At 41.4% G+C, this 25,939-nt stretch overlaps 1 protein-coding gene across 6 annotated transcripts in view; it reads right to left on the bottom strand.

Moving 5' to 3' along the window:
* The window catches only part of CHRNB4 (cholinergic receptor nicotinic beta 4 subunit), a 30,968-nt gene extending 8,300 nt beyond the window's left edge, over positions 1–22,668 (bottom strand). Inside the window, exons 1-7 of one of the 6 annotated variants that reach the window (XM_075132991.1) lie at positions 22,431–22,517; positions 21,070–21,198; positions 20,883–20,963; positions 16,952–17,066; positions 13,194–13,339; positions 4,046–4,090; positions 3,822–3,931 (exon numbers count right to left, since the gene is read on the bottom strand). In XM_075132991.1, the coding sequence (XP_074989092.1) occupies positions 3,822–3,931; positions 4,046–4,090; positions 13,194–13,307 (269 nt within the window). In that variant the 5' untranslated portion in view covers positions 13,308–13,339; positions 16,952–17,066; positions 20,883–20,963; positions 21,070–21,198; positions 22,431–22,517. Of the gene's footprint in view, positions 1–3,821; positions 3,932–4,045; positions 4,091–13,193; positions 13,340–15,468; positions 15,739–16,951; positions 17,067–20,882; positions 20,964–21,069; positions 21,199–22,430 lie in introns of those variants that run through there. The other 5 variants (XM_048867812.2, XM_075132990.1, XM_075132992.1 and 2 more) reach the window with 5 other exon arrangements.
* Between the last annotated feature and the right edge of the window lie 3,271 nt (positions 22,669–25,939).

Here is a 25,939-nt window from a genome sequence, read left to right as displayed (position 1 = left end):
GACAGAACGAGGAGTAATGGTCTCCAGTTGCAGTGGGGGAGGTTTAGATTGGATATTAGGAAAAACTTTTTCACTAAGAGGGTGGTGAAACACTGGAATGCGTTACCTAGGTAGGTGGTGGAATCTCCTTCCTTAGAGGTTTTTAAGGTCAGGCTTGACAAAGCCCTGGCTGGGATGATTTAACTGGGAATTGGTCCTGCTTCGAGCAGGGGGTTGGACTAGATGACCTTCAGGGGTCCCTTCCAACCCTGATATTCTATGATTCTATGGATGGATATAAACTGTTCAGGAAGGACAGGCAGGGCAGAAAAGGTGGGGGAGTTGCACTGTAGGTAAGGGAGCAGTATGACTGCACAGAGCTCAAGTATGAAACTGCAGAAAAACCTGAGAGTCTCTGGATTAAGTTTAGAAGTGTGAGCAACAAGGGTGATGTTGTGGTGGGGGTCTGCTATAAACCACCAGACCAGGGGGATGAGGTGGACGAGGCTTTTTTCCAGCAACTCATGGAAGTTACTAGATTGCAGGCCCTGGTTCTCAATCACCCTGATATCTGCTGGGAGAGCAATACAGCAGTGCACAGACAATCCAGGAAGTTTTTGGAAAGTGTAGGGGACAATTTCCTGGTGCAAGTGCTGGAGGAACCAACTAGAGGCAGAGCTCTTCTTGACTTGCTGCTTACAAACCGGGAAGAATTAGCAAGGGAAGCAAAAGTGGATGGGAACCTGGGAGGCAGTGACCATGAGATGGTCGAGTTCAGGATCCTGACACAGGGAAGAAAGGAGAGCAGCAGAATATGGACCCTGGACTTCAGAGAAGCAGACTTTGACTCCCTCAGGAAACTGATGGGCAGGATCCCCTGGGAGAATAACATGAGCGGGAAAGGAGTCCAGGAGAGCTGGCTGTATTTTAAAGAATCCTTATTGAGGTTACAGGGACAAACCATCCCGATGTGTAGAAAGAATAGTAAATATGGCAGGTGACCAGCTTGGCTTAACAGTGAAATCCTTGCTGATCTTAAACACAAAAAAGAAGCTTACAAGAAGTGGAAGATTGGACAAATGACCAGGGAAGAGTATAAAAATATTGCTCGGGCATGCAGAAGTGAAATCAGGAAGGCCAAATCACACCTGGAGTTGCAGCTAGCAAGAGATGTTAAGAATAACAAGAAGGGTTTCTTCAGGTATGTTTGCAACAAGAAAAAAGTCGAGGAAAGTGTGGGCCCCTTACTGAATGAGGGAGGCAATCTAGTGACAGAGGATGTGGAAAAAGCTAATGTACTCTTTTTTTGCCTCGATCTTCATGAACAAGGTCAGCTCCCAGACTACTGCACTGGGCAGCACAGCATGGGGAGGAGGTGACCAGCCCTCTGTGGAGAAAGAAGTGGTTCAGGACTATTTAGAAAAGCTGGACGAGCACAAGTCCATGGGGCTGGATGCGCTACATCCGAGAGTGCTAAAGGAGTTGGCGGATGTGATTGCAGAGCCGTGGGCCATTCTTTGAAAACTCATGGCGATCGGGGGAAGTCCTGGATGACTGGAAAAAAGGCTAATGTAGTGCCCATCTTTAAAAAAGGGTAGAAGGAGGATCCAGGGAACTACGGGCCAGTCAGCCTCACCTCAGTCCCTGGAAAAATCATGGAGCAGGTTTTCAAGGAATCAATTCTGAAGCACTTAGAGGAGAGGAGAGTGATCAGGAACAGTCAGCATGGATTCACCAAGGGCAAGTCATGCCTGACTAACCTAATTGCCTTCTATGACGAGATAACTGGCTCTGTGGATGAGGGGAAAGCAGTGGACATGTTGTTCCTGGACTTTAGCAAAGCTTTTGACACGGTCTCCCACAGTATTCTTGCCAGCAAGTTAAAGAAGTGTGGGCTGGATGAATGGACAATAAGGTGGATAGAAAGCTCGCTAGATTGTCGGGCTCAACGGGTAGTGATCAATGGCTCCATGTCTAGTTGGCAGCCGGTATCAAGTGGAGTAACCCAAGGGTCGGTCCTTGGGCCGGTTTTCTTCAATATCTTCATAAATAATCTGGAGGATGGTGTGGATTGCACCCTCAGCAAGTTTGCAGGTGACACTAAACTGGGAGGAGAGGTAGATACGCTGGAGGGTAGGGATAGGATACAGAAGGCCCTAGACAAATTAGAGGATTGGGCCAAAAGAAATCTGATGAGGTTCAACAAGAACAAGTGCAGCGTCCTGCACTTAGGACAGAAGAATCCCATGCACCGCTACAGACTAGGGACCGAATGGCTCGGCAGCAGTTCTGCAGAAAAGGACCTGGGGTTACAGTGGACAAGAAGCTGGATATGAGTCAACAGTGTGCTGTTGTTGCCAAGAAGGCCAATGGCATTTTGGGATGTATAAGTAGGGGCATTGCCAGCAGATCGCGGGACGTGATTGTTCCCCTCTATTCGACATTGGTGAGGCCTCATCTGGAGTACTGTGTCCAGTTTTGGGCCCCACACTACAAGAAGGATGTGGAAAAATTGGAAAGAGTCCAGCGGAGGGCAACAAAAATGATTAGGGGACTGGAACACATGACTTATGAGGAGAGGCTGAGGGAACTGGGATTGTTTAGTCTGCAGAAGAGAAGAATGAGGGGGGATTTGATAGCTGCTTTCAACTACCTGAAAGGGGGTTCCAAGAAGGATGGATCTAGACTGTTCTCAGTGGTAGCAGATGACAGAACAAGGAATAATGGTCTTAAGTTGCAGTGGGGGAGGTTTAGGTTGGATATTAGGAAAAACTTTTTCACTTGGAGGGTGGTGAAACACTGGAATGCGTTACCTAGGTAGGTGGTGGAATCTCCTTCCTTAGAAGTTTTTAAGGTCAGGCTTGACAAAGCCCTGGCTGGGATGATTTAACTGGGAATTGGTCCTGCTTTGAGCAGGGGGTTGGACTAGATGACCTCCTGAGGTCCCTTCCAACCCTGATATTCTATAATTCTATTCTATGATTCTATGACAGCTTGGGGCAATTACAACTAGCAGCATAGAAATGTAAGGCTCTTTAATCCATTGCCAGTCATCTGGTACTCAGCAACATAGAATCTCTTTGCCTTATTCATTTTATCTCTTCATGCTGGTTCTATAGGCCTGGATCTACAAAGGAACCTAGATGTGACGCTAAGCATCACAACGCATAACTTTTAGGTGTCTAGAAAATCACAGGAACAACACTGTGACCCAGAATTAGACACCTGGCACCCTGTACAATGAATGTGGAGAGAGAGGCTCCTTAGAATACAATCCACAAAAGCCAGCATCCTAGGTGGGAAGCCACCTATACTAGGCACTGGGAGATGCTGACCAGAGGAGTGTGTCCTCAGTCCTGCTCTGCCCTCAGAGATAGGTTTTTAAGTCTGGCCTGCAGGGAGGTGCCTATTTGTGCTAGTGATCCATGAACTGGGAGGAAGACCTATTCTGGCACCTAAACTAAGTGCAGGGCCTGATCTGATATATGGGCTCAGAGGCCACCTAATTCCATGCAAAACAGCTGGGAGGATGGAGGAGGAAGATCATTCTTATAACCGTTAGCCCAATGATTAGGGTAATCACCTGGGATGTGGGAGACAATGGGTTCTAGTTCCCCCTCTTCTTGATGAGAAGGGATTTGAACAGGGATCTACCACCTCTCCTTGAAGAGATTTTTCACTGTGCAGTATACAATATTATTAATCTAAATAATATCCTAAGCTTACTTGAAGCTTATTTTCCCTGCAAAAGAAAAAGATTTGGGGATTTTTTTTCTTGCTAAATCAACAGGATTTTTGTTTCTGTTTAAAATCTTTGCAACATTTTTTGTATCAAAACTTACTTATTGTAAAGCACAATGTCGGGCAGCCAGATTTGCTTAGATGGGATTCTCAGCTTATTTATGCCTTCATAGTCAGAGGGCTGCCATGCCAAACGATAGTCGGTCCATTCCTAGAGAAAGAATTGTACAGCAGTGATGTAAGTTATTTGTGTCAGTCAAGTCATACTGACAACAAGAAAGCAATGTGTTAGTAGATTGCAATAGCATCCCCATGGGATGGTTACCTGGTTTAGCCAGACATTTGTGGTCATGATCTGTTCACGTTCATTCTAAAGAAGGAAAAAACATTTATAAATCTAAACTGTACAAGTTAGTTCTATTATTAGGATTTATTCATAAATCTTTCAGGGATACCTCAAACTCCTGGCTGCCTAAAACCATTGCATATAATGTAAAATCTACCTCTTATAACATTAGGAATCTTTCTGTGTCTACTGGTCTATCACTAAAATGCACAATTCTGACTATATTAATAATAATCATCACATAAAATATGACATGGTACAGAATTTCATACAATTATGTAATTCATTATAACTGTTAACTAAGATGGACTTGGGTATGTGCAGCTTTAAGAAGCTGTTTTTAAAACCCTAGAACAAGAAATGGGTAAAGTAATAGTCTTCTGACCATCTTTTTCTATTCATCAGGTCAATGGAATCGTCATTTTGGATTATACCACTATTGGGGCTAGTACAGGTTGGGGGCTCTCATCCACTCTGAACTGGACGACCAGCACCTAGGAGTATTAAAAGAATTGGCAAGGAACTCTCTGAACGACTACTGTTGATTTTTAACAAATCTGGGAATACTGAGAAAGTTCCAGAGGACTGGAAGAAGCTAATGCTGTACCAATATTTGAAATGGATAAACGGAATGACCTGGATGAGTGCAGGTCAGTTAGCCTGAAAATGATTGTAGGCAAAATCATAGAAAGGCAGATATAGAACTCAGTCAGTACAGAATTAATGGATGGTAGCATAATTAATGTCAATCAACATGATTTTATGGGTAATAGGTCTTGTCAAGCGAACTTGACATGGATTTTTTTGATGAGATTACATGTTTGGTTGATGTAATATACTTAAAATTCTGCGAGGCATTTGACTTAGTCCCACATGTCATTCTGATAAAAATAAATAGTGATCCCAGTGATATACAGAATCAATGAGGCCCCTATTAAATGGATTAAAAACTGGTTAACTGATAGATTGCCAAAACTAATTGTAAATAGGGAATTTATGATTCTGTGGGGATGTTTCTAGTGGAGTTTCAGGGGGATCTGTTCTTGGTCCTATATTCAATATTTTTGTTGATGATTTAGAAGAAAATATAAAGTCATTGCAGATAAAATTTACAGATGACATAAAAATTAGTGGAGTGGTAAATAAAATGAGGATAGATAAATTATGAAGAAAGATTTCTATAAAGCTGAGATTCCTGAAGCCACACCAGTTTTGACATTCCATAAGACCCAGAAAGATTCTAGCAATAGAACTAAGGCTTATTCTCATTGCAGATTTTTGTTCATTCAACAATGTAAATAATTCTACCAGTGATCCAAGAGCAGCAGCAGCCTTAATGACATGGATGATGAAAAACGATAAGAAGGCTGAGAGAAGAACAAAGGAGGGTAAAGCAGAGTGACCTGTGACAGTTACTAATGTCTGAGTGAGACTGGCAGGGAGAGGACACTGTCAAATAGCTGAGACCCCAAATATTGTCCTAGATAAAAATGGTGAGAAGTATTCAGATTCTAAATATATTTATCTTAAAAATCCATCACGCCATTGAAGAGATTCTATTTTCAAACTGTTGAAGGAGTATTCCAAACAATAAAGAGTAATGAACTCCTCCCTCCGCTATGCCAAGGGGCTTGATGTTTTGGGAGACTGGTAAAGCATATTTTAAATTTTAAATATTTTCTACTGGGTAATAGACCCTTTCACTGCTGGGTTACTGATTTAAATCTAGACCAGGTAAATAATGACTGCAAGAAGCTGTTAATATCTGATGATCACTCAGTGTTCTATCTAAAATTACATAAGAATGGTGATACTGGGTTAGACCAATGATCCACCTAGCCCAGTATCCTATCTCTTACAGTGGCCAATGCCAAATGCTTCAGAGGGAATGAACAGAACAGAGCAATTTTGAGTAATCCATCCAGTCCCAGCTTCTGCCAGTTGGAAGTTTAGGAACACCCAGATCATGGGGTTGCATCCCTGATCATCTTGGCTTATTGTCATTGATGGACCAGTCCTCTATTAACTTATCTAATTCTTTTTTGAACCCAGTTATACTTGGCCTTTGCAACTTCCCATGGCAATGAGTTCCACAGGTTGGTTGTGTGTTGTGTGAAGAAGTACTTCCTCTTGTTTGTTTTAAACCATCTGTCTATTAATTTAATCAGGTGATGCCTAGTTGTTGTATTTATGTGAAGGGGTAAATAACACTTCCGTATTCACTTTCTCCATACCGTTCGTGATTTTATAGATTGCTATCATATCTCCCCTTAGTTGTCTCTTTCCTAAAATGAACAATCCCAGTCTTTTTCATCTCTCCTCATATGGAAGTTGTTTTACACCCTTAATCATTTTTGTTGCCCTTCTCTGCACCTTTTCCAATTCTAATATATCTTTTTAAAGATGTGGTGACCAGAACTGCACAAATTATTGAAGGTTTGATATTTCCTGTTTTATTATCTATCTCTTTCCTAATGGTTCCTAACATTGTTAGCTTTTTTGACTGCTGCCGCACATTGAGAGGAAGTTTTCAGAGAACTATCCACGATGACGCCAAGATCTCTTTTTGAGTGGTAACAGCTAAATTAGATCCTATCATTTTGTATGTACAGTTGGGATTAATTTTTCCAATATGTATTACTTTGTATTTATTAACACTGAATTTCATCTGCCATTTTTTGCCCAGTCAGTTTAGCGAGATCCCTTTTGCAGTCTGCTTTGGACATAACTGTCAAGTAATTTTGTATCGTCTGCAAATTTTGCCACTCACTGTTCACTCCCTTTTCCAGATCACTTATGAATATGTTGAACAGCACAGGTCCCAGTACAGATCCTTGGGGGACCCTGCTATTTACCTCTTTCCTTTGTGAAAACTGACCATTTATTCCTACCCTTTGTTTCCTATCTTTTAACCAGTTATTGAGTCATGGAAGGACCTTCCCTTTTATCCCATGACTGCTTAGTTTGCTTAAAAACCTTTGGTGAGGGACCTTGTTGAAAGCTTTCTGAAAGTTGAAGCACACTATATAGTTTGGATCACTCTTGTCTACATGCTTGTTGACTTCCACAAAGAATTGTAATAGATTGGTGAGGCATAATTTCCAGTTAGTAAAGCCATGTTGACTCTTCCCCAACATGTGTTTATCTGTGCATGTAATAATTTTTTTCTTTACTATACTTTCAAACAATTTGTTTGGTACTGTAGTTAGGCTTACCAGCCTGTAATTGCCAGGATCACCTCAAGAGCCTTTTTTAAAAATAGGCATTACATTAGTATCTTCCAGTCATCTGGTATGGAGGCTGATTTAGGTGATAGGTTACATACCATAGTAAGTAGTTCTGAGACTTCATATGTGAGTTCCTTCAGAACTCTTGGATGAACACCATCTGGTCCGAGCGACTTATTACTGTTTAATTTATCAGTTTGTTCCAAAATGTCTTGTACTGACACCTCAGTCAGATTTGTCACGTAAAAAGAATGGCTTGGGTGTGAGGCTCTCCCCCACATCCTCTGCTGTGAAGTGGTAGAGGGTCTCCCTGGTGGACACATCACAAAAAGCCAACGTAACCGTCACTAATGTGTATCCTGGCAGGACGTCTCAACAAGATGTCAAAGACTGAATGGATATGGAGACCTGTCTGGTTTCTTGTCTGTAGAGGTAGTTACTCTAGCTGTGGGAAGGGGCTCATTAGTGGAAGCCTCACCTGCTGCTTCTTATGCTCTACCCATTCTGTGGATAAACAGAAGTCTCCTCAATTCTGCACCTTTCTCCAGCATTAAATTCACAGGCACTGTACTCTCTAGAAATAGGTGAGTCGCTACCTGGCAATTAAATTGACCAAACCTCATTGACTCTCTTTTTCTCGTTAGTTGGCTGTAAACACAAAGGGGCCCTTTAAATTAAGTAGCTTGGCAGCCAGCATAAAAGCAATTTGGATGGAAGATAAGGACAAAAAGATAATCAAGCTGTCCTTAAATGTTGCTTCAGACCTGCAGGGCAATAGCAGGAAGTGGAGCTGGAGTGGTTTTTCAGATAAGAGACGCCAGTGAAAAGGGCCAAAAATACAAAGATAAACTAAATCAGTTAAGACTCAATATTGTCCCTTAGCAATATTGCTAATTGCCTTTAAGTTCCCAGCCATTGCCCTGGGTTAGCCTTGTCTCACTAATTCCAATGTCATAGTTATCTCTAGAAATTGAGTCTGTGTCTTCAAATTAACAATGTTAGGTAAATAGAATATGTATAAGTAATAGCTAGATTATTATTTGTTTTTATTTTCTTTCTTGATCTTCTGTTTATTTTATTGTCTATTCTGCTTGGGACTCAGTTGGATTCAATAAATCCATTCCTTCCCTCATTATTCGTCTGAGTTGATGCCACACTAGTTGGTCAGTGAGACTCTTGATCTCTCATTTTACAGGAAGATTTATCATAAAGATGCTCTAGATTAAATCATGTGAGGCCCTTTATGGGCCTGGATCCTGGAATTCCTTTCAGGACAGGAAGCAGGGTTGTTGCATTACTGTGACAAAGTGAGTGGAGGCTATGCATGAGCAATAGTACATTTCAGGCTCCCTGCACTCTGCTCCCTATATGTAAGGGGATGGTTGCCCCCTTACTAACATTCAGTGGGGGTGTTTTGGTTGGTTAGCTCCGGGTGCTAAAAGGGGAAGGGTCAATGGGAAATCAGGACCCTGAGACTGACAGTCCCCAGGAACAATGGAGAGAGGTCAGTGCTCCAGGTCAGCCTGAAGGACAGGGCGGGTAGGCTAATCAGGGAGTCAGGAGGCCACAGGGGTCCCATCGTCCTCTGTGTGAGCTGGAATTGCCTGGGTCAGACAGAGTGGGACCAACCTAAGGAGAAAGCAAGGGCCCAAGCTGAGCTGCGGAGCAGAACCATGCCAGATCCAGAGGGGCCAGAAAAGCAGCCCAGGAAGCAGGTCAGAGTTGGGAGCAGAGTCACAGAAGCAGCCCAGGGAGAGAGCAGATCCTGTGCTGGGAGCAGAGCTGCAGCCACAGAGCCAGGTGTGGTGAGCAACTGTGGCCAGCCAAGGGGGGACCCTGGGCAAAGGGCCCAGCGCAGAAAGACACCGCCAGCCAAGGGTCCTTGCAGGCCAGACTGGGAGGGGGATCTTAACCTGATGGGAGGCGCTGACGCTGGGAAGAAGGGTCCCACCACCCAAAGCCTGGAGGTGTGTGGCCACCACCAGAACAAGTGTCCAACCCGCAGCATCCCTGCAGCACAGCCAGGGCCTGAGAAGGAGGCCTGGGACTTACAAGGAACAGACTGTGAACTGCCCTAGCATTCCAGAGACACTGTTTGTAATGTTCCCTGCCACAGAGCAAGGTGATGTGTTTTCCTTTACCTTTCCCATTTTTCCTTATTATTTTTAAAATTAATTGTTGATTTAAATAACTTGCATTTGCTTTAAATTGTATGTAATGATCAGTGGGTCAGGGAAGTACCCAGTGCAGAGAGAGTACCCCGGAGTGGGGACACCCTAGCCCCTGTCCTAGGTGACCACAGCAGGGTTGGGGGGTTGACCTCCGGAATCCTGGGCCCTGCCTTGCTGGGGTTACGAGGACTCTGCCAGACAGGAGAGTGGAAGGGGAGTCCTCAAGGGCAGGGAGGCCTCTGGGTAAAGGAAGTGGGAACAAGGACTAAGATCTTTTTGCTATCCCACCTCACCGGGGTAGTGCAGAAGCCAGGAAAGTTCCCCACAATAGTGGGACCATTCCCCCGCTTATATATAGGGTATGTCTACAGTGCAAATTAAGGTATAATTGTGGGGTAGGTAGGCATACCCAAACTAGATTTAATCTTGATAGCATGGGTAATGATGGCAGCGAAGACTCGGTGGTATGGGCTACCACCTCACTACATGCCTGCTGCTGACCCTGGGTATATACTCAGGTTGTTAGCCTATGCTGGGGTTCATGCCACTGTGTCTTCACTACTGTTGGTATGGGAGCTAGTTAAATCAGAGCTAAAGCAGGTATACCATACAATTGAACTGTAATTTACTGAGTAGCTGTACCCTAAGACCATGTCTACACTAGGAAAGGGTGTTTTTTTAACATATGTTAACTTATGTTAAGATCTTATGTAGAGGATGCAGTTTAATTTGTGAAGTGGTCAAGGCAAACTGTAGGAATTCTCCAGCTAACACATATGGAAACTACAGCTTGTCTTCTCTTCCCTAAGATCTTAACGTGTCATCTAAGCTGTTAAAAACACCTCTTTTTCTCGTGTAGATATTGCCTAAGAGTTTGTCCGCACTAGTGTTTTTGACTGTTATGTTATCTAATGCAAATCAATTGGCAATCATTTACCTGTTTGTATGGTCAGGTCTGGATACTCCACAAATATTTGTGGTTTACCTTATCCTGAGCTCTAGGAATAAATGTCTGTGGAGTGTTCAGGCTAGCTAATTTTATCTGTCTGTGCATTTATACCTTGTTCATCACCACAGTGTCTGATAAAAGGAGAACACACTGCTTTACTCCTACACAAACCCATAGTATGGCCTTGTTTCATTTGCACCTGGCCATTCAGATATATTGGGTGGAAGAGAGAACCAGACTGATCATGAGACAATAGTGACATCAAAGTGATTGGGGGCGAGGGTGGGCAGGGGGGAAGTTGTTCCAGAAGTTGTGAAAAGCCTTGTGTCCTTATATAAGCTTCAGAGGCAGTTGTTGAGAGCCTCTCCAGTAGTACAGCAGGCTGTGTCAAGAAGGTGGACGTCTGCATCTGGGCTAAATATCACCAAGTGTAGGCACTTTGGCAAATTTAGAACAGATATCCTACTGCATGAAGGAGAAGGAAGAGCCTTTGGATAGGATTCCTTCCACACTTAGAATTATATCATTAGCAATATAGTATGTCTAAGTTTTATGGGTCCGGAGCACCCGTCCCTGTGAGCAAATGTGGGCATGTGTGTCTCTGGTACAGTCTGGATGACAGGGAGGGGCAGTGGCTTTGTTGCACATACCTTCCCTCTGTTGGAGCATATGGAAGTCTCCCTGGCATGGCTGGGCCTCTAAAGACAGAAGGGCAAAGATCCTGGAGGACTTCTGCCAAGAAATCCCTGAAGGTGGCGCTAATGCTCCTAAAAAGCACCATTAACTCTCTTAGGAAGCATCTGTCCCTATAGAAGAAGTGGTTGGAGCTGAGCAAATGGCAGTGCTGTGCCTAATCAATTCTTGCTGCCATGTGGGAGGAAGGCCTTGCAGTGGCTCTGGAGGAGCTTGCTAACCCAAGTGATGGTCTGGGATCTATGCACTTACTGTTTACCTTATTGCTCCTGGGTTCTGTGAGGTTTGCAGACCATGCTTCCCCCTATTCTGTGAGTCTGCACCCTTCATTCCTTGTGGGAGGACCATGGGGACTCTCTGAAAGGGAACTCAGTCAGTGTCTCCAGATGGAATCTCCTAGCGGAGGGGAACATGGGGCCAACAATCCCTTTGTTTATATTAGAATATCTGTTGGGTAAGGAATTCCGTATCTTCAAACGCATGCATTCATGCAGCTTCCTATTACTTCCATTGGTGTCTTTCTGCTTCCTGTCTTATATCAAAATTAGAAATATATGTCACTTTCCAACTTCAGCGTACTTTATAATTAATCACTAGTTCATCATTACAAAAACCATGGCAGGTCACTCCTATGCCCATTTTACAGCTAGGGGGACTGAGGCAGAGTTCAAGACATAACCCTATTTATGGGCCAGATGCTTTTCCCACTGCAGTCAATAACAAAACCTCCATTGCCTTTATTGGTGCAGCATCCAGTCCTAGAATAGCTCTTAGGCATTGTGTACAAACCCCACCTGGGCAACAAGGGGTTAAGGTCTTACCTTGGATCTAGGCAGCCCTACCCTGCCATACCTATAGGATATGCTCCAACTGGAGGAGGAATTAAAAGGCTGGGGAACAGCTATTTTGGGGCAGACCAAGGAGCAGAAAGAAGGCAGAAATTTCTCCCTAAGATAACTGCCCAAAGGTCCCTCCCTGAAGGAAGGGAGGACCTGCCACAGAGACAGCCTGAGAGGAAAGCATTTCACTCTCCCCCTCATATGAGCTTTGGACTTTGGTAATTCCCTTAGGTTTTTTGTTTGGACTACCCCAGCAGGGGAAAGCCCCTTGGGCTGAGCTGGCACAGGAAGGTGGCCATACCATGGGAGAAGGCAGTTGCCACCTGAGAAAGGGAGATACCATGCTGCATGCCATCACTAGAAGGTGCTTTGTGGGGGTGAATGGGCAGCCTTCATGCCGCCTTAACCCAGATGGTGACTTGGGACAATCGCGGGGGGGAGACAGGAAGTGGCCCAGGGAGGGCAGCCTTAAGCTGCCTCCGCTGTCAGATCAGACTGATAGCCCTCAAAGGGCCTTAGGTCGGAGCCCGGTGGAGTGGGAGGGCCCCGGGCTCCCCTACCAACAACCCCTCTGCAGGACATAGGCCTTAGCCCTGAACACTAGGTGACACTACCTGACCAACCAACCCCTGAGTGAGGACCACCATAGGCACATATTTAATTTTAAGAATGTGCTTGAACTCCATTTAAGTTAAAGCTCATGCAAAAGTTAAGCATATATCTAATTGCTGTCCTAAATAGGGATTAGGTAAGTCCTTTCCTAAGTGATTTGGTCTAGACCCCATAGAGATTCAGAGCTCTTGGACAGGAGTTCCTGGCCCTCACTTCTGTGCTCAGACCATACCACATTTTTTCACTGTACACAGCAAAAGATAATTTATCATTATACACATTATGGAGAAGATCATCATGTGCTGTAAATTGGTGTGGCTCTATTGAAGTTGATGGAACTATGCCAGATTGTGTCAGCTAAGGATCTGGCTCTGTATTTTTCAGTACTTTGTAGTTTAGGAATGAAGAGATCTCCTTTTGCCTGAATAAAGGTTACACTTACACATTCTGAATATTGCATGATGGACAAATAGATAATAAAACATATGTATCTTCCCATGTCACTTATGATTATATAAACCATATAATAACAGAGACAGTCATGCTAATACAATCTATCACCTACAGAGCGTGCTACCTCTTCAAAGTTCTGTACAAATAGTAATGAATGAAAAAGCACATCTTATTCAAACTTACCACACTGATTAGCTGTGCCAGGGAAACCAGCAGTTCTATAGATACCAACTGTGAGGAGTTGACAGCAGGGCGAATTAACTTATTATACCTGGCAGGGCTCAGTAGGTGGTTCATTAGCTTCTCCTCAGCATCTGCTGCGTCGCTTCCTGTAAAACAGCACAGAACAGGATCCCAACATGAAGAAGAGATTACATTATGAGGCGAGCATTGCAGCGCAGAATCCTCATCCAAATCAAATAAGAAAAGCTCTAGATTTTTGAAAGATTCTAACTGAATGTGAAACAGAAGGATCTGGGTTTATTATGAAAGCCTTTTGGGACAAATTCTGCTCTACTGAAGTCAGCTTTGTTGGACAAGACATAAATCAAGGCAGAATTTACCCCTTTGCTTTTCATGTTAAAACTGGAAACTCTTCATCAGTGCAGCCAAAGCAATAGGTACTCTGTGTTATGGTGTGAAATAGAAATTGGAAGTCCTTTTTCTTGTTTTAGGAAGAGATTTCTGAAGACCCAGAAGACAGATGTCCAATCCCATTTGTGACTTGAAAATCTCCCCTTTAACTGTCCTAGAAGATGAAGGAGGAATCCCAGGCACATGTATGGTAGGAAAAGTGTGCACTATTTATAGGGAAGAGCCTGGGGATAAACTTTAGAAAGGTTTTCAAATGATTAAAGAACACTATATATTTCTGGTTCTAGACTATTTTGATGAAGTATAGCAGAACCAAAAGCACTATTCTAGACTTGGGCCTTCTGACAGTTGAAAACCAAAACTGAGAAATGGAGTAGCCATAATATTAACACTTTAAATTCTAGGTGACCAATTATTTAAGTGACTTGTGAAATATAACATCTGAGGGATTCCAGGTTATCAAGTAATCCAGAACATTTTCTATTAGTTGAAGTAGTCTATGGCACAACTCCAGAGATAATGAAATCCGTTATTAGGCTCTTGCTTATGTTCTCGAAGCTCCCAGTGTTGTCCTCTGCAAACTACTGTTGACAACATAATAGATTAAGAAGCAAATTCTGCTCTGAGTTACATGAGTGTAAATCTGGAGAAACTCCATTGACTTCAGTGGTATAACCCTGAGCAGAATTTGGGCCTTATTGATCAACACTGTTGCTGTTAGAGACCCCAGCAGCTTCTCATAGAGATACAAATCCTCCACAGGAAGCAGGAAATTTATATAAGGGCTAGATTATTTTCCTAGTTAAAATGGTAAATGTAGAGTAACTCTGAACTGGTGTGACTCCACTGACTGACATAAATGGAGTTACTTTCTGATTTATACTGGTGTGAATGAGAAGACATTCTGGTCCAGGGGATAGAAATATCAGTAATTTAAATATCTTCTCCTCTTTCAAATAAGCAAATAACTCTATCCCCAAAAAATCTGGGGAGAGGGGGAGATAATCTGACGCTGGGTAATATTTATCTCCTTTACACCCTCTTCACGTACATTCCCAATATTCCTAAAAACATAGTCATTGCAAAGCAGTTATGTGCAGTAAAAGCCATTAAGCATTACAAATATTTCACATTTATAATACATTAGGGTAGCATGCTCAATACACTGTAGCATGTCAGTAAGACTCAAAGAGGACCAGTCATCAGAAAGCTTGTATCCAATAATCCTCCAAGTGGTTGAATTGCTTATATCTGAAGAGTTGCTTAATTTGACCTAGAACTGGGCTAAAATCTCTTGAGAACAGGCTTTCTCTTGAGAATCGTGGTACTTTTGGATTATGCCCAGGTTAGAAATGCTACAAGAAGAGCCTCTCAGTATTTTTGCTTCTGATTTAAATGAGGAAAATGTAGGATATAGCCACCCAAACACTTTCACATCTCAGAGCAGGATCTGTTAAACCTTTCTGGAGAGGTTGAGGTGAATATTAGCATTGCTCATTCCCTTAAGAACCAGCATCTAGCAAGGCATTGATAGCATAGCAAATTTACACAATGCGTGACAGAAATGTATACCATCTCTCTCTGCAAATATGTCCATGGTGCACACTCACGAGCTTAGCCTCACACCTTTAATTACTTTATTGACATTTCCATGGGAGAAGATAAGATATACAACAAGCAGTGATCAGTGCCTGTGTGTGAAAAGACGAAGCTAAGCAAAATGCAAAGTATTCACTTTGCATATTTTCCACTGTGAAAAGGGAGAGATTTGTGAAATTTTACAAAAGCAAAAATTGCATAAATATCAACATCCTCTGCTCACAACATTCTTTTTGCCAGTAAAAAAAAATTATTCAGATCCAACCTGATTGGCATTGAGCCAAAGAGAAAAAATCTCTGGTAAGCCATGAGTCTTCTAGGGCAGTGTTCTTTCCATGCCTCAGATCCTACTTTGCCAGTCTGGTGAGTCACTGACACCCAGATGGGGTTGGTAGAGTGTTGTGTGATGTCTTTTCAGCCAGTGGACTGCCTAAGATGACATTGTAGTCTCAAGCATTGGAATTCCCAACAGTCAGTGGTGTTGACAGCAACAAGGTGTTTCATACAGGCACTATATTTTTCACTCTGAAAATCCAGTGAAAAGTTGGTTTCTTCATCAAGTAGGATTTTTTTTCACAGAGCCCTAAGAAAGAGAAATTATATCTCCTGTTGGTGATTTGTGTAGCCTCTGGTAATTTTAAGGAGTAATAGCTATAAAAAGACAAGATGCCAAATTATCTTCACATTTACGTTGTTGCTACCACATTGAAGATGTACCTTAGTAAGTGAGAGGACAGTTTGGCTCATGGGACATGTGGGTATGTAAGTTAGGGCTCACATATGGGCCATCGATTTGACACGGTAGTCACTACAATCGGGTGATGGGGCATTCAAGAGCCAACTTGAGTATCCATATGCAGTGTGTTGACAGTGTGCACATTTTATTCATCTTTATATTCGGCTCACAGTATGCCTGAACTAGGAATGCCATGTAAGCATACTTTTGAACATGTCCATTTGGATAGGAGAGCCAGCTTAGATTTGAATTCAAGGCAGATGCTACATATTGCATAGGATCTTAAAGATCATTGAAAAAAAGTGAAGATTTCCCCTGCCCTTTAGAAAAAGCTCTGCTTGACATTTAACATCTTGCTTACTTTATGAGCTAGAAGTGCCACTTTGAGATGATGTCTGTTGCAATGACCACTCAGTGTGTGTTCTGTAGCTCTCCAGCTCTGAAAATACTATCATAACAAGAGACAACCATGTGATCAATTACCAAATGTGATCAAAATAATTCAGACTGAATTGCTCAGGTCAAGAATTTCCAGACAAGTAGCAGCCAGGTGGGAAAAGATTTTTATTTACTGTTGAGTTATTACTCTGTATGTCATGGTATCCATTTCTACAGAAATGCATAGGATAAGTGTAACAGTCATTCAAAATGTTTCGCGAGACCTCGTTATCTAATGCAGATGGTAAAAAGCTGAGCTAGCAGTTCATTCCTGTGTCTGTCTCTTTACTCTCAGTCACAGCAGCAAGAGTAACAAATGCAAGCCCTGTACTATTTCACCAAAATGGAAAATTGAAAACATACGTCAAAATTGTTAGTATGCTGCCCTTTCATCCGTTACTCCAGTGCATCCTGGGACAGCTTCAAGTGGGTGGGGAAAGGGTGTGACTTGTTCTCATCCAGAAGAGCGTTGATGTTCCACTGCTGTTCTTAAAGAGCTCAGATTATAACATGCAATAGTAAAGCTGTTTTTTCTTGTTGATTACTATTAATGAACTATTACATATAACATCACCTCTTTGGCAACAAATCACAGTTCTCTCCTTTCTTCTTGTGGAAGTGATGGGCCGGTACCACTGGTGTTTCTCTTCCCTAGGGCTGAATTACATATTCTGGCAATTGACTGCTCTCTGGGTAGACACAGAATAATACAGTTAATGAAGAAGATGATGATGATGATCATACCTAGCCTTTCTACAGCATGTTTCAGTTGAGTGAAACTCCTATTGATTTCAGTGAGAATTGCACTGAAATGACACAATCAAGGTCAAAGACTGAGTCAGTAACAGAACAAAAGCCAACATACTATCTGGAAATAGGTGCAGGATCCTTGACACTCCTTCTATCCACTCCTCCCCATGTCAACTCTAACCCCTAGCTCATGCTCCAGCCTGGGAACTGTATAGAAAAGTATCATTTTCTTCTTTTGAATGTCAAAAAGTTTGTTCAGTTTGCCTCTTTTCCTCATTATTAATAGCTGCCTGTTCCTAGCTGCTGATATTCACAAAGTCCTGCAGTGAAAAATTCCACCAAGTTTATTGTACTGTGATTAATTTCACTGCTGGGATGCTTTCAGGGTAATTTTTCTGTCATGCAAATGTTGTCTTTGGTGTTTTTCTAATATGTTATGGACACGAAAGGCCAGATTCTGCCCTTCAGTAAGGCCCCTGAGCTTCTCTGGCACTACAACAGAGCTGTAAAGTTGCACTAAACTGGCAGCTGAAATTTCTCTGAAATAGAGGAGTACACCTCAGCTGGTGTAAAGCTGGTGTAACTGCCTTTGCATCAGCCCCCCTCCCAGACTGCCAGCTGGTGTATGGGCTGGGCTTAGAATATGTGGCTAGAGTGCTGATTCTCCAGTGATCCCCAACCAATGTAATTTAGACTGCTCTAAGCTACACCAGGGCCAGACTGGTCCTTGGCAGCCCCAGCAATTGGTAAGCACAAAGGTGGCTTTAAGCCCCCTTGCCCCCTCTCCTCATCCTTTTCTCTGGAGAAGCTGAGGATCTAACCCAAAGAATATTGCATACTCCACTACCTTATGCCTAGAATTGCCACTCAGTGAGGTTTTGTAATGAGACAGAAAACAAACTGTGTCTTTCAGTGACACCATTCAGATCTTTCCATCCTGAGACTCATTTGAGAGTCACAAAGCACTTAGCTAGCTTTTCATTTTTTATATTCTATGAAGTTGGTGAAATTCAGTTCAAATAAATCAGTGGGATTTAAGCACTTATTTAAACTAAGCATGTGTTTTGAGTGTTTTGCTGAATCAGCATCTCAATCCTGACCTACAGCACCTGTGCTGCCTCTGTTCAGGGACTCTCTTGAGCAAAGACTGTCAATTGTATGGTTTCAGAGTAGCAGCCCTGTTAGTCTGTATTCACAAAAAGAAAAGGAGGACTTGTGGCACCTTAGAGACTAACAAATTTGTTTGAGCATAAGCTTTCGTGAGCTACAGCTCACTTCATCGGATGCATTCAGAGGAAAATACAGTGGGGAGATTTATATACACAGAGAACATGAAATAATGGGTGTTACCATACACACTGTAAGGAGAGTGATCACTTAAGATGAGCTGTTACTGAGGAACAGTGGTGGGAGGGGGGGAATAAACATGGGGAAATAGTTTTACTTTGTGTAATGACCCATCCACTCCCAGTCTCTATTCAAGCCTAAATTAATTGTATCCAGTTTGCAAATTAATTCCAATTCAGCAGTCTCTTGTTGGAGTCTGTTTCTGAAGTTTTTTTTGTTGAAGAATTGTCAGTTTTACGTCTCTAATCGAGTGACCAGAGAGATTGAAGTGTTCTCTGACTGGTTTTTGAATGTTATAATTGTATGGTGGATACATGGTAGGAGAAGACTGCCACATTTATTTTGAACAGTCATGGCTTGAACCCAGGGCTCTATTCCTGAAATACACTAACCTACTGATACTAACAGTGTGTATCTGCATCAGCCGTAAAGACTATGGGCTTTTGGTCCATCAGAAGCAGCAGGGCAGCATAGATAGAACAGCCTCAGCATAATCTATTTCCTATGAATCCAAGCAACTCTAATATGTTATAGTGGAGGCTGTCTCTTTGCGCCAGATGCCTTTTTCCCATTGACTACAGTGGTGCAGGATTGCACCAGAATACTGTATGAAGTGGATGTTTCATGTTGCAACTTTTGTTATTTCCTCGTATGCTCCAGAAAGAGAATTGTAATGTCCACATTTGAAATCGGTATTCAGCTTTAACACTTCTGATCACACCCTTCTCGCAAGCCTTTCTGTGAGCATTGGTTTTAGACAATCTTCAGTTAGAATATCTTGAAACCTGTGTGTTTTCTTTCTCCCATGTGAGAGATCTACTTAAGAATTGTTCTTATGTGATGAATCACCAGAAAAAAATAAGATAACTGTAGCTCTGCACATCAGAACAGACGCCACAAAAATGTTCCAAATTATTTGAAAAGTTTTGCAGGCCAGTGCTTCTGGGTGGCTGTTTTTGTTTTGTTTTCAGTCAAAAAACATAGTACCATATGAGATTTTAATATCATATTCATACTAGCTGTGGCATTTCTAAATCCAAATCTGTCTCATCAAAGAGACAAGATAGAATTGTGCTGATCCATGCTGAACTCTGGGCTTGCTTTCTTTTCTTTTCTATTCTGTCTTCTCATTAACATAGAGTAAAAATATCTATATAGTGAAGAAAGTGAGAAATACTTCAGACCCAGAGTGATTAATTTTAATTGTGTGTTTATTAGAGGTGATGTCTTGAGGTAGTTGAAAAGAGTATCTCTGCTTAAGCACAAAGATGTTTTAAAATCAGTGAGGTAACTTCAATGTATAAATAGTCTCAGCAACAAATCCAGTGCTCTAGCTTCTTTGTATAAGAAAGCCAGATAGAAATGGAGTGCAGTTTGGTATGAATTAAATGGAGCTGAGTGACCCCTGCTAACAAATTTCAGTGAATATATCTTTGTTAATTCTCTGTATTAGTGTTCACACCCCTGCCTGAGATTATTCTAGCAAATGAGTTTACTCCCTGTGATATCTGCTGGAATGGTAAATGAATACTGCAGAATATTTGCAGAAGGTGAATTTTGAATTTGTGTTCATGAGTATTCTCCATTTGAAATCTGATTCTAAACCTTATCTGCATCCAAGTAGGAAACCAAAACATCCCATGGGACTTGAGTCCAATCAGAACAGCTCATGTTTGGAATATCAAATATTTGCAATGAATTGTTCACAAATGAGTTACAGACTAAGAATTATTTTGAGAAAGTCTTATGCAAATATTTTCAAATAATGTGTACATTTAAGAAACTATCAGCTGCTCTTGGGCAAGTCACAAGCAAGGTAATGAGAAGGAACTCTTTGAATAAATGATTCTTATCCATTCATGTCTAGCTTTAAATGACAATTCATCATCATTCAGATGCACAGATAGGATGCCACTAGATGTCACCAGCGCATTGACTTAAAGATTCCATGATGAAACTATGCCTGCAAGTAGTGTCTAAAAATTATTTTTGTTCCTGAGCCGGTTTTATAATCTACTTTCTGTTTGCCAAACTACATATTAATTGGATGGCACCTAATGAAAGCAAAATAGCCAAGTGGACAAGGTCCTATATATTTCACAATGTCAGTGGCAATGTATTTCAAACTTTTTCTTTTTTTAAGTGCTTCTTTCCTTGACAAAATGTTTTCCAAATGGCAGTAACCAACAAAAATGTTGCATTTGAGTAGACAGATGCTTTTGGACAAACGATTGTAACAAGAATAATCAAGCAGCTCTAATTAGGAGGTGTACATATTTTTTTCACATACTGAAAACAGAAATGGGAAAAACAGTTAGGGCCAGATCCTCAGCTGGTGCAAATTGTCATAACAGCAGTGGACACGCTACAGTACAATGAAAGAAAATCCAAACTGGTATGTAACTTACAATATACCTTTCAGCGGCAAGGTTTCTTTCCACAGCTCGTTTGCTACGACAAATTCCTTCCACCATATTTTGCATTTCATACTAAAAGAAACAAAATCATATGTTTTATTAAAGCATCAGTGTAAAGTTTCTCTTTTACATGATCTAGCATTTAATAATGTAAAATGAGATTGAAATAGCTACTCACCACCTTCAACAGCTGGTCACTTTGAGAACATCACAACAAACATGTTGGATCGATTTCCACAGAATGAAGTAAGGAGTAAAGTTGGCAGCTACAGTTGAGTGCCCTGTGAACACCTTCTAAACTGCAAAACTAAACATAAATCAAATTTCCTTTGTTTTCCTGACTTTTGAGACCTTTTAACAAATGTTGAATCATATTTAGAAATGGCATATTGTTCTATGTGTAGACTAAGTTCTTTTGTTTTTCTTTCCTTCCCCCTGCAAAATGACTAAATGGACCATGGTAACTTGCCAGATTCTCTCCTACTGTCAGGGAAGAGAAATAAGAATGTTCCATTGTCTCCTCTTACATTATTTACTGACATTGTTATTACTTCTCAAAATATTCTATGTAAAATTATTTATTTATGTAAAATCCATTGCTGTTGCATTATAGTGTGGTATAGTATTAATGCCGGTTGTTCCAATACAGAGTAGCATCTAATGGAGCCTCATTTTAAAGTTCGTTTTAATTTCCAATAAAAAATTAATGCAAAGCAATAGCAAATATTTACAGGGCTCAAAGCTTGTCGTCTTAATTTCTTTTTTTGTTAAATCTAAACTAGGCCTCACTCTTCAAATATTATGTTTCAAAACAGATTTTTTTTAAACTACATTTTATGAATAAAGTAAGAAAATGCTGGGTGCAGAAATAACAATGATCAGAAGGGAAGGTTAGTCATTTGGGAATCAGACTTTCATTTCTACCACCACCACTAAACTAATACTCTTGCCTGATTTTTGTGTCTATGTGTTGGCTAAATTCTGTATATGAAAATAGGGATAGGCTATAGGAAATGGTCTTAATATATGATTGAATACTTTAACATATATTTACATAAACTTATTTGAAACAATATTTAAATACTATTAATCAAGTATTTAGGTAACAAGAACTCTGGGAAATAAATCAGAAAGCATAAGGAAATATTTGCCTTGTTCTTGTAGAATCAGTTGTGCGATACATTATTTGAAGCCACGCTTCTCTCCTTACTATTTACAGTCACTCTAAACACATCCCCATCACTATCACAGGTGATCCAGGCGGCATTTACAGGAATATTCTTCCATGATCATAGTTTCCTACTGACTTTGGCTTTTATTGAGTTATGTTAAATCCAGGTTACCATTGCTACATCCTGGTTTCATTAATACTACACAAGACAAAACAGCACTAAAATAACAGATTTCATGCATCTTTCTGATGACTGTAAACTATCCCCCTGGAAGTTAGAGACATTTTGAAATCAATAACCCCATTGCTCCCTCCTCTTCCCTGAATGCCACAATTGTTCTACAAACTCTATCCAAAAAGACACTCACCGTTAAAAGAAAAAGAAACCACTACAAAGAGAAAGAACCTCTGTGTATTCCTCATGGCAATAACAAGAGGATGTGAATTACTGTTCTTCAGTCGAGACTGCTGAGGATAGGCGCAGCTGTCTGGGTTGCACAGGCATGAGAGATAAAAGCAAACCTGAGCCTTGGAGATATTAACTCTCTGGAAAGAGAGAGACAGTAGGACCCAGCAGATCTGATCTGCAAAGTGGAGCTTTCATGAGCATGGGGATCCCTCCCCCTTTGAAGCTGTTTAAAGAACCAGAGCAAGAGCAAAAGCATGTGAAAAGAAGAAACATAATGTGCTAATATGAAAAAAGCAAGAGGGGAGTATAACGGCCAGTAAATAAACAAGGTCTGTAATATATAATAGCAAGAATTATGCATTTGTCTAATATTTAAATAGCTTTCTCATTAGTGGATGCATTGGAGTTGGCAGGGGATGGCTGGCTGGGAAAGAGCTAGAGATAACTGTGTTCCAGAAGCCCAGCTAATGAAACTCACATAAGTGAATTAAGGCCCAAATATTAGGATCACTTTTTGCATTAGTGGAAAAGTTGGTAATCTACCACCAACCTATTTCCTCTCCAAAACCCAGACGGTACGTGTTCTGTTTCAGCTAGATCTCTGAAAGCCCAAGGAAGTTTTAGGAGGCGCATGCATTGTGATTAACATTAGTAGGAATTGTAAAAGGGAGGTTAAATCAGCCCAGTGAGAAATAATAGTACCAATAATAAAGACACTGTTGAGAGGTAGTAGGGGAAGTCAGGAGAACTCTGTGCTGGTCATTGTTACTGTTTGGAGAGTTCACATCTGGTAACAGTATATGAAGGGTAGAAAATGTTATGTATTGTGGAGTTACAGCGAAGAGTCATGAATCAGGGAGTGGGGGAAGGAGAGCTCACCTACCCTTTAAGGACAGAGAGAATGAACGATAGATTATTGTTCTCTAATTATTGCCCAGAAGTCCAAAAGTATTGCTCAATTTTTGTGCCTCTTAATCTATTTTAATCGCAAAACTTCTTACATGTATAGAAGGTAACTTTGTGCATGGTCTGATTTTTACTCTCTTTTTTTATTGATATCTTAAAGCTTGTATAAGGAGCTTTGAGGATAAAAAGCTCTATATATGTACCAAGAATTACTGTTGTGTTAATGTCCATCTCCTCCAAAAGTAGTCACTTGTAATGCGTCTCCTCTTATCTAGATCCTCAGCTATGCCTTGGTAATCTGTTGTTATTTACATTACAGTAATGTCAAGAGGCCAAATCAGGGATCGGGGCCTCATTACGCTATGTTCTACACTGTAATAAGTTGTTATATCACTCTCTTACTTTCTCTCTCCTTTTTATTCCCTGTACGTTGTGTCTAAGTTTAACTGATTTGAGCAGGAGTTAGTAAATGCAATTTGTACTTCAAGAACACTGTAGGGAGTTTAGAGAAGGACACTGAGAAGAGAGAGACAGGATGGAGGAGCTGTGAATTTATCTATGTCTGAGTGGATAAAAAAGCCACTGCAAGCCAAGTGATTGCATTTTAATCCTACTTTTTGCAATCAAAATATAACACTGTCCTTTCTTGCCCCTTTCCTGCAGCCTTCAATTAAGCTCTTCCTTACAGTTCTAGATATTATTTCCACCAGAAGACCAGCCCTTTGTGCAAGTTGTAACCCATACCATGTGTCCCAAATGGATTTCTCATACCGTACCCCTCCACTTCACATTACCTATCAAAACATGCATTCAGACTGGTATGTTTTATTGTTCTGTGTGTGAAAGGCTGTGTTAGAGGCCTGTGAATCATATGGTTCCTACATCTCTGATCTTATCTGGCAATCATGGCTTTAGTAATATTTAGGGAACTGTGCTCAAGACAGCTGTGTCGGCCTTGCCATTCTCTTCAGCTTTTGAGGTTGTGGCGGAGCAAAGTGTCACTCTGCTGGGAGAAAAACACAAATGTTTGTTTTATTTTTATCCTCTTTGCTTCTGGCCCTCTTCTCCCTAAAGGAAAGACCTCCATCTGCCAACTGAATATAGCTCTGGGCTTCGGCAGCAGTCATATTAGTAATGGATCTGTGGACCCTGGAGTCATCTTGCACCATCTCTGCACCTATATCCTTCCTGCAGACAGTTCACACAGAATATTATATTACTTCATTGGTTTATGTGATACCACAGAATGAGCGATCTGTGCTGAACAATCAACAGGTCCATATTGTGAAGAGCTTACAGTCTAAAGCCATGAGAAAGCAGGGGACATATCAGAACAAACATAGAGTAGATATGGCCATGCTAGCTCGAATACTTCAGAGTGGATGGGTCAGAATAGGGTGAATGTGAGTGGTCCAGAGTAGTCGAAGGATTCCTAATCTCTCACTGACTGGGCTACTGCTCCATAGCTGGCGGAGCTGGAATCAGATAAGGAAAGCAGAGAACAGGCAGACAGATTTTATTCTGTTGTGTTCTGTTCCTTACTTTGCCACTAACATCTTGTGTGACCCTGAGGACAAGTCATTTAAACTCTCTGTGCATCATTTTAGCCATATGTACATTGATTCCCCACTGGGATGTTGTGGGGCTTTCGTAGTGTGTATTGAGCCTTGAGATCCTGAGATGAAAGGCCTTTCTACCAGACATTTTAGTATCCAGTATTGTGGAGTCACGTACTAATGTTCTGCACAAGCAGTGAAGATTGGAGGGAAGAAATCTATCCATTTAATTGACCTAACTGCAGAGATCTGACCTGCATTCTTTCCACCCCCAAAACTTCTTTTGATTTCAGTGGACAGTTTGAATACATAAGGAATTCAGGATCACAATGTGCCCAAGAATTGAACAAGGTGATCTTGGCAGATTTATCACTGTGTTTTCAGGCTGCCACTTGCATTACTTAAGAACAAGCCACAGATACTGAAGCTAGCTGAGCAGAAGCAGCCTGAGGCATAGCTGGCATCCCTAATGAGACTGGTACAGATACAAGAAGAACACCGCAAAAAGAAATTGTTTCCAAGTGAAAAAAACACCATTTCCCTCCAGTAGTCATAATGTTGAACTGAAATTTAGATTTTAGTGTGTGGTTAAGGTGAATTGAAGAAAAACTTCAGATTGGCTTGGTAAATATTTGAACTAGCAAAATGGCTATCACTTTACTGCTGAAAATTGCTACAGAAAAATGTCTAATGGGAAAGTAAATATATCAATATTTGCATTTCTGTAGCACCTTCCATCTGAGCGAACATTAATTAATTAATTAAACCTGGGTCATGGCTCATCTAATCAAAGTCAAGGGATGTTTTCCTCAGCTCTGTGGACTCTCCATCACTGGGGATTTTTAAGAGCAGGTTGGACAAACACCTGTCAGGGATGGTCTAGATAATACTTAGTCCTGCCATGAGTGCAGGGGACTGGATTAGATGGTCTCTCGAGGTCCCTTCCAGTTCTATGATTCAGGCAAGGTATTATGATATCACAGTTCTGCATATGGCAGTGGCAAGT

Source organism: Caretta caretta, chromosome 10 (genome assembly GCF_965140235.1).
Source record: "Caretta caretta isolate rCarCar2 chromosome 10, rCarCar1.hap1, whole genome shotgun sequence".
Taxonomy (NCBI): Eukaryota; Metazoa; Chordata; order Testudines; family Cheloniidae; genus Caretta; species Caretta caretta.
This window is presented reverse-complemented; position numbering and strand designations above follow the sequence as displayed.